At 35.3% G+C, this 9,879-nt stretch overlaps 1 protein-coding gene across 2 annotated transcripts; it reads right to left on the minus strand.

Moving 5' to 3' along the window:
* Nucleotides 1-750: 750 nt before the first annotated feature.
* Nucleotides 751-4,748, minus strand: jdp2b (Jun dimerization protein 2b). Of its 2 annotated transcripts, none has more exons than XM_056269263.1 (4): nt 4,548-4,748; nt 2,614-2,813; nt 2,165-2,269; nt 751-943 (listed from the first exon to the last, which is right to left on the minus strand). In XM_056269263.1, exons 2-4 carry the CDS (start codon nt 2,809-2,811, stop codon nt 767-769), a joined length of 480 nt encoding a protein of 159 aa, XP_056125238.1. In that variant the 5' UTR covers nt 2,812-2,813; nt 4,548-4,748; the 3' UTR covers nt 751-766. The 2 variants fall into 2 exon arrangements, with proteins under 2 accessions (XP_056125238.1, XP_056125237.1); XM_056269262.1 differs by having other exon boundaries at nt 2,614-2,816; nt 4,548-4,747.
* Between the last annotated feature and the right edge of the window lie 5,131 nt (nt 4,749-9,879).

The raw sequence follows: 9,879 nt of genomic DNA on the forward strand, positions 1-9,879 counted from the left end.
ATCTCATTTCCACAAACAGAGTTTTTCTGAAAAACAATGAAAGTGAAAGAGGGAAAAGAAAAAAAAAGAGAGAAAGGGACGAGTACATTAAATGTACACAAATTTAAATAATATCAAATCTCCAAAGCGCATATCCTGATGCTGGAACTTAATAATGCAATTATAAAATAAGAAAAAAATATTGTAACATAAGTAAAAATATAATAAGTAGGCTATATAAAATGTCTTAATTATATAATAAATATTTTAAAATAATAAATCACTCGTAAATTGTATTTGAAAAATAGGTTTATTTCAATGTGCTCTATGTAACAGAAACATTATTTAGTAACAAAAGTGGCCGTTCAACAGACACTGATCATAAAACACGTAATTCACCACATGATGTGATGGCACAATATAAAAAATAGCATATAATAAACAAGAGTATGTAATATACAATGCAAACAAATGTAAACATTCCGTCCATGGAGACGCCAGCGTCAGTGAACAGTGGGGTTTATCAGACAGCGCCATCTGGAGGCTTCTGGGAGAACGCCACGCTTCAGGTCAGATCAACTGACGGATCACGTGTTCCTCGACAAGAGCACACACAGCGCTGGGAACATGTATATGTAGTCTGTGGGGTCAGAAGTCTGGGAGCTTCCTGATGTTTGTTTAATATCCATACAAATCTGTTCCCTTCTTTTTCTTCATTGTGAAATTGACACTTGGTTCTTTTTCAAAGAAATCCCAGAGCACAGAGAGTTTGTAGAGTTTCCTCTGTTCAGTCGGACAGCTCGGCTCGCTGCTCGTCGCTCTCGGGGCTTTTCACGCTGTCGGTGCGGACGATGCACGTGGGCCGATGGAGGTTGAGCATCACGATGAGCTGCTGTCTCTCTGATTTCAGCTCCTCGATCTGAGACTTCAGGCCCGAGTTCAGCATCTCCAGCCGCTCCGACTCCTGAGAGGACAGAGCAAAAAGCCTTGGGTTAATTACACTGCCTCACCACACACAGTTGTGTGAAAAACATCTGGATTATTCAATCACTATTTTATAGTGTTCGTGTCACTGGTTATTTACAAAGGTTTGGGGAATTCATGTGACATCTCTGGTATTTACATAATACAAATATTCCATTCATCTCTCAATTGATGTCATAAAAAATAAACAGCATAAAAATGGCATGCATAATAATTACAGTATCCAATTTAAAAAAAAAATAAACTGAGGTTTTAATGACTTTTTAACCTTCACTAGTTAATTTTAAATTGTTTTATGATGTGGCAAAATATAAAATAAAAATATAGTAATATAAAAATGGCATGCATAGAAATTGCACAAGTGTCCGATTTTTTAAAATAAAACATTTTAAATAAATAAAAATTCTGTTTAATAAAAATTATGTTTTTTATCTTCACTAGTTTTTTTTAATAGTTTTGCAATGTGACAAATTCATTTTAATAAGATCAAATATTCCATGTAATACCTCAATTAATAATTACAAAATAATAACCTAAAAATTGCATGCATTAAAAAACATTTTTGAAATAAAATGATGATTTAATCACTTTTTTTACCTTCACTAGTTCATTTTAAATTGTTTTATGATGTGGCAAAAAAAGAAAAGATTGTAATATAAAAATGGTATGCACAGAAATTACACAAGTATTTGTTTTTTTAATAAAACATTTTAAATACATTTTTTATTTTTTGTTTAATAAAAATGATTTTACTATCACTAGTTTTTTTAAAATAGTTCTAAAATGTCACAAATAATTCTTTATAAGCACAAAAACTTCATGTAATATCTCAATCAATAATTACAAAATAATAACATAAAATAGCATGATACACCAGTATCATATTTAGAATTTTTTTATATATATATTTTTAAATAAAATTATGATTTGATGTTTTTACCATCACTAGTTCGTTTGAAATAGTTCTGCAATGTGACAAATTACTTTTAAAAAGTACAAATTTTCCATATAATCCCTCAATTAATATCACACAAATGACAAAATGATAATATCATAAAAAAAAGAATAACCCACTGCTACTGTAGTCATAATAATAGTAACATGTAATACGAGTAAAAATAACACTGTAAAATAAAGTTTTACTCATTTTTCTTTGCCCAAAATGACAAAATCTGAAATATTAATTAATTTTCAAACTCACTTTCTGGAGAAAGTCAGTTCTTTCCTTCTTTCTGTTCCGACAGCGAGCGGCTGCAACTTTATTTTTCTCTCGCCTTCTTTTCTTGCGATCATCGTTGTCACCTTCCTGTGGTCAGAAAGTACACGTGTTAGTTCACACATCTGCTTTTAGTGTAAACCTAACCATTACAAATCAACCTATGAGCATTCTCAACAAAAAATAATAATCGGCAGACATTAACAATAGTGTCCACCAGGTGTCACTCTTGACCAGGGAGTAAAAAACTTTCAGTGGAGCTTCACAAACAATAGAACAAACATCAGTTTCACTTTCTCAAGCTATCGCACATACATGTTGTTAACGAAAACTGTTGGGAGTTTTACAACATGCAATTTGCAACTCTGCACATTTGAATGAGCAGAACTGGGCTGTGATATCTGGAGCTGTCAGATGTGATGTTCGGTTCTCACCTCCTCACCCTGGATGTCGTCGAACGGTCTCTTGGCGTGTCTGTTGAGGATGAGAGGAGACAGAACGGCACCGAGGCTGTAGAGCTCTGCCAGTTTCAGCTGGTCTGTCAGGGTGGTGGCGGGAATGCCAGCCAGAGGACCGACACTGGGAAGAGACCCGGCCGTGACCATCGGATCAGGGATTTGACCAGGCATCATTGCTGCTTCAGAAAGAGAGATGTCATTAGTTTTGTTGATCGTGCATGAAATGCCTTTTACAGATATACAAATGCATGTGCATTAGGCATTCATTCAAAAAATATATACATATTGAGCTTTTAACAAGTGTAAGAATTCAATTCTATTCATATTTATTTGTATAGCCGCGCTTTTCACAATACACATCGTTTCAGAGGTGACTGTCTTATGTCTTTCAGAAATGTACAAATCACAGTTAGCTAAAAATGCATTCATTTAAACGAGAAGAGTTTTTGCTTTGGGATAAGTTTACTAAGGACTGATAATGTGCGTTTTCAGTGGAAAGTCTCAGAGAATAATGAAGTTTCCATAAGAGGAACACACACACTGTGTAAATCTGCTTCTTAGAGAGTTATAGGGAAACTTCAAGATTCCCAAGAGCAAAAACAACACCTACGCATGTTCAAGAGCGAGGCTTAAAACAGCTCTTGAATTGTCTGTAAAGGCCATTACAGGATTATGTAAGAGTCAAACATGTTTCGCAGCAGCTAACGGCTACTTTCTGCATGCTTCTCAACAAAAACTTTCCTCGTGTTGAAAGCAAACTGTGTTTGTGCAACATTTCTGCAGGGTTTTTGGTGATGATGTAGTCTTTCTTGCTGCATTTGTTTGAACTTTTTAGAAGTGAATCATTAAGTGACTCATTATAAAGTGTTCCCAAATGTCCTTTTTGTTTAAGGTTTTATTAGTTAACTAATTTAGATATCATGAACTAAGAAAGAACAATACTTCTACAGTACAGTCTTAGTTAATGTTCATTTCCACATTTGCTAATACATTATTAAAATCAAATGTTGCATTTTGTTAACATTAGTTAATGCTTTGTGAACTCACAATGAACAGCTGTATTTTTATGAACTAAAGATGAATAATCTGCTGTAACTGGTGACTGTTTTAAAAGTTTTAGGTGTTTTGCAGCTGACTTCAATAATCCTATAGTGTGACAAGTACAAATATAACATGTTAATGCATGTATAAAAACATAAGCATATGAAAATGTTGTTGCAGAATAGTTTTAGATGGAGTGTTACATTGCAGGACATGTCAGCTACCGATATAACCATTCAAACATGGGGTCTCAAACTTTTCAGGAGCCCCATCGAGACACTCAGCCAACCATATAAAAAGCAAGATTATCAAAAAAAAGCTATACAACTTTCATTAATAACATATAATGCCACCTTCTATAATGCTTAACAGATCATTAATGCATAGAGAGAGAGAGGAAAAACCTTTTAAATATTTTTATGGATTTAAACAATAGTCAGTTAAAGTAAATGCTGGGTTGTCTCAACTTTCAACCCATGTTTGGGTCAAATATGGACAAACCCAACCGTAAGGTTTAAAATTTTAATCAAAAAATGTAAACCAACGGTCGAGTTTGTCCATATTTGACCGTTGAAACAACCCAGCATTTTTTTTAGTGTAAATAATGTACTTTAGTGTGCAGTAAATAACCTGGGTGTTTCAGAAAAATACATACTAGACATCAGTGATGCATGAATAACGTTATATTTTTCTTCTTCTCGAGGTTTTATTTAATCTCATTGTCATTACACTGAAGTGCAGCAGTTACTAAATACACACGATCGACCTTTAAAACGCGTCTTATATCTTGTCTAATTCAACTCCGCTCTTCTGTGCACGATTTAGCCAAATGTGAATGTATTAAAATAACGTCCAAATAAAGCACTTACTTGTTTTGCTCTGGGAGTTGACGGTTGCTCGTCCGTTCAGCTCGTTTGTGTGTTTGTGGTTTGTTCTCGTTGCATCAGCGCGTTTATGTATCGCTGCGCGCGGTGGAATGCGGAACTCTCCGTTGAGTGACGCCAGCAGGGGGAATGAGCCTTGGCCCCGCCCATAGCAACCAACACAACACAACACAGCAGCGCGGGACTCCCTGTGTGAAGCGGGATATCCCGTCAAAACAAAAACAATTCAACATGATGAGCTCATATGTGTATCTCTCTGTTATTAAGAGTTTCAGAACTCAACCTACGGGAAAAACAAATCAAGCTATTTTTGGCTATTTTCCTATTTGCACGATGTAAAAAAAAAAAAAAAAGATCTGGAAAATCTATTTGAATTCATTTTATGATAAAAATGTGTAAAATATTATTTGGAAAATATTTCATTTCTATTATGTTACATTGTTATATTTGTTTCGACTTACTACTGTACCGGTAGGGTTAGGTACTGTATTATTTAAATGTTTTATTATTATTATTATAATATTATTTTATATAAATCGACCCGTTTTGAAAATCCTTGACCTATGCTATCACAAAAAAAATAAAAATAAAAATTAAAGAAATATAAACTAAAGATTGAATTCTATTAATATAAGGCCCGTTCACAACAAGGATGATAACGATAACAATATAGTTGTAACAGATATAAAAAAGAATAGCAGAGTGTGGTGACAAATCAGGTCCTCCCTCGAAATCGTGTCTCTGTTAGGACCTCAAGCCATCCCATTGGCTCAAATTACGTGTAGCCTACTCTCTTTAGAGCCTGATTACAATTCCGATCACTTTCAGGATGATTTTTCCAGCTGATTAAAGGTGAACTAAGTAACTTTTTTACCTTAACCAAACAGCTTTGGAGTCATTGTAATGTTTATATTACTGATTTCGTGTTGAATGGTGGTCGTCTCGCACCCCCCTGGTGCCTGTGAGCCGCAAAACCACCCTTGCAACTTTGGGCCGGCGAGCCGCCGGCCTCAGTGTTAGGAAGTATCGTGTGATATCAGGTCTCGCGAGGTAACGAATTGCTTTACGGCAAAAAACAGATCTGATAAAATTCTGATAAAATGAGCATCAAACAGAAATAACCCGGTGCCGTATACATGTGGTGTTGGGCGCGCGCAGCTCTTAAAGGGCCCATACCTTATTTCCACTCGTTACAGCGTCCATCCTACTGAACAGGTACCGGTGTACAGGGGGAGGGGATCCGGCCGTGAGTGCGAGCCATCTCTGCGTGAGTGCTATTCACGACAGTACAAGTACTCCACAGCGACTCTAGGGGTCGCTGTTTGACAAAAACGGAATTCCTACTTAGCGCTGCTTTAAAGATTAAAAACATTGGCAGCCAGTCAGAATCCATCCAGCATTTAAAGGGTTAGTTCATCCAAAACTAAAAATGCTGTCTTTATTACTCACCCTCATGTTGCTCCAAACCCGTAAGACTTTCGCTCATCTTCAGAACACAAATGAAGATCTTTTTAATGAAATCCGAGAGCTTTCTGACCCTCCATTGACAGCTACGCAACTACCACTTTGACGCTTCAAAAAGTTCATAAAGAGATTGAAAAACTAATCCATATGAATTGAGAGGTTTAGTAATTTTCTGAAGAGACAAGATTTCTTTATGATGAACAGATTGAATTTAGGCTTGTATTCACATATAAACATTGATCAACTCACATCAGTTGTGGTAAACGGAAGCTCAATCATGTTCGCTTGACGTGCGAGAACCAATGAGGCTCGTTCTCGCGTGTCAAGCAGGTTCGGTTGAGCTTCCGTTTATCGCTGATCAATGTTTGAATAAATCAAATGTGAATAAAGTACTGGCAAAATAGTGGTAGTTGCGTAGCTGTCAATGGAGGGACAGAAAACTCTCAGATTTCATCTAAAATATCTTAATTTGTGTTCTGAAGATGAGCGAAAGTCTTACGGGTTTGGAACGACATGAGGGTGAGTAAATGATGACAAAATTTTAGAGCACGAACAAAAGAGCTCGAACATTTAAAGCGGGAGACAACAAAACTGCACGTGTTTATAATAAACAAAACGATATTGTGCGCTGGTGTGGAAGCTAATATCATTATCTTTATAGTTATCGTTCTTGGTGTAAAAGTGCCATTACTGTCCATTATAGTATACAGTCAGAAAGTCTTTGTATTAGCCTATATAACTAATGGCATTTATTTTACAGAAACACAGCACAGTACACGTTTCCAAGAAGAAAACTGATGAAATAACAAATATCGTGTTCAGAATGAAGATAAACTACTGTTGACAGTTTGTGGTTATGAAACACAGGTGTGAATTGCAGCTGCTGTTCCCCTGCTATAAAACATGTTTAAACTTGAGGGAAATTGAATTTGCATACACATACAAAATCACTATGTTAAGCCGGTTAAGTAAAATAAAATAAAAAATAAAGGATACATCTCAAAATATAATAAATAACATAATACAAGGCAAATGATGTGGAAAAGGGCTAAACCGGCTCTGAAATAGTTTGTTATGAGAAAAGCAGAAGCAGACACTTTCTTTGATATTTTGTTATCTTATGCAAAGACAATACTATATTTGACAGCGCTGTTTGAATGCCTCCAAGAGAAAATACAGACTTTAAAGCCACTCATTCTCCTGCTGTTTAACAATTTCCATTTCTTAAAGGGATAGTTCGCCCAAAAATCATTTTATTTAAAAATCATCATTTACTCTCCCCTGTGTTGTTCTAAACCTGTATGAGCTTCTATCTTCTGCTAAACACAAAAGAAGATATTTTGAAGAATGTTGGTAACCAAACAAACAGTTGACAGTAGCCATTGACTTCCATAGTATTTTTCCTATAATGGAAGTCAATGGGTGCCGTAAACTGTTTGGTTACCAACATTCTTCAAAATATCTTCTTTTGTGTTCAACAGAAAAAAATAAACTCATTCAGGTTTAGAACAACATGAGGGTGAGTAAATGATGATTTTTAAATAAAATGATTTTTGGGTGAACTATCCCTTTAAGAAATGGAAATTGTTAAACAGCAGGAGAATGAGTGGCTTTAAAGTCTGTATTTTCTCTTGGAGGCATTCAAACATAGTTTGAGAAATAGTTTCATTTTTGGGTGAACTATCCCTTTAAAACAGCTGAGGTCCGATGCAGTATCAGCAAGGTTTTGGCAAACTTGTCATTGCAGCATATAAATGTATAACTGACTTTCTCGCTCCCTTTCCTTAAGTTACAGAGTTTTAAATGTTACTGCAGACAATTTATTGCCAGAAAAAAAAGTGCTAGAGCTCCATTTTAAAGAACCTATAATGGTTCTAAATAAGGAGAAATGCATTAAATGATTGCATAATACTTTCATGTTTAATGGTTATTTCAATTTTTTTGTTGTGATATAAAGTGTTTACATTCTAGTGATAAAGTATGTTTGTTTAAATTGAATTAAAATTAAAACAAAATGTGTTCATCAAAACTAAATCAAAAATGATCTCATGATGATGGGAACCCCTAAAAGATTCTATATATGATGCGCCTGACAGAACCCTTTAAGATTCTATATAGAACCTTTTCTTTGAAGAGTGTGTAATTTATCTTTTTTTTTACACGACCCTCTCAATAATTTACTGGTCAATCATGGCATTCTCTGGTCAAAAAAACAACAAACCATTTTACTGACAACTACATAACTGATTTCATCTCATAAGAGTGAAAATCATCTAATAAAAAGGGCGTTTAATGAGCATCTCTCGTTTGAATATAAGTATGGCCTATATGATTAAATCCATCCATCCAACTGCTTCCTGGATATTTTGCACTGGCATGCACTGGAATATACAGACAGACGGCAGACAAGATCACCTCTGTGCCTCACTTCTTACACACAGACTAACTTCCTCTTCCACATTTATTGTGCGACAGCATTTTTGTATCATCAGAAGAGTCATCAAGATTCACAAGGCCTGGAATTTTTCAGTCTCAAGTTAATTTTAATCCATAAGAACTTCAATATGCGTCTCTTTTTAAAGATTTAACACATACAAGTGCAGGGAAAAGTGCAGAAATATAAACGACCCAATATTAAGGACAAAAGAGTAAAAATGGCATGAAACGTGACCAGACATGATTACAGCTCAATTCCTCCTTCAATGGCTGTATCAGATCCTGATGAGCAATGCTGAGTACAACACTTCTGCATTTCATGATTAATAAACTCTAGACAATGATAAAGACTGAGCGACAACCAGACATCGTTCCAAACACAAGCCCATTTCCGACCCTGGAAATATGATATACCGGTAATTGGAAAGACACGTACACATATCAATTGTGACAAATGCACACTTATTCACTATCACACACACTTAAACAAGAGATAATGGTGCAGTATCAGCAATAGAGGCACAGTGATTTCATATCGCTTATTTGCAAAAGATTATTTCCTAGCAAAATATGGTGGGTTTATAATGCCTTTGCAATCCTGAAAAAGTTTCTTACATGATGCTTTGTTTTTCCTCTATTAAAGAATCAACATTTCATTTCATTTAACCAGATCAAGGACAAAAGCCTTGTGTATTGTCTGCATTGCATCACTACAAGTTAACATCAGGATTTAAATATGAACTCCGCTGATATCTAAAAATTTGTGAGTCAAATGTAAGGGAAGAAAGTATTATTAAAAACAAAAGCCTAATTCGAGCTGTTGTGAACATCCGACGCACCAGACATCCGGCTGACTATAAACTTCACTATATGCTGAAAACTGAATCATGCAAACAAAAGAAGAAGTCCAGCAGGACATCATTTTATTTCGGCAGGTTGAATCATTAGCGGTCGCACATGTTGACTAATCCAGAGCTGAACCTAAATAGACTGATACTGTCTATCAGGCCAAAGAACTCATATCTATTTCTCCTTTTATATTTTAACAAAGTGGCCTGCATTGAATGTTTGTATTGTGTTTGAGCCAAGAACACTTTGTAATGTGGGCTGTCTTCCAAGAGTGACACGAGGTGTGCATCTCGTATTGTGGTGTTTGTGTGGGAAGTTTCAGCTGCTCATATTGCAGTCTTGAGATAGTCTGAGCAATGATACAGCCGAACACTGAGTGAGGCATGTTATAATATGAGCCATTATTGAATAGGCTATTAATAATCAATGATATAATGATTAGCCTATTTGAAAATAATAAAGAATCCTTCAGGATATAGGCCTATAGGCAACACTATACAATAAGTTCTCATTTGTTAACCCACTTACATGAACTAACAGTGAACAATATACTTTTACAACATTTATT

The sequence above is a fragment of the Rhinichthys klamathensis genome, unplaced genomic scaffold (assembly GCF_029890125.1).
Source record: "Rhinichthys klamathensis goyatoka isolate OS25496 unplaced genomic scaffold, OSU_Roscu_1.1 h1tg000281l_1, whole genome shotgun sequence".
Lineage (NCBI taxonomy): Eukaryota > Metazoa > Chordata > Actinopteri > Cypriniformes > Leuciscidae > Rhinichthys > Rhinichthys klamathensis.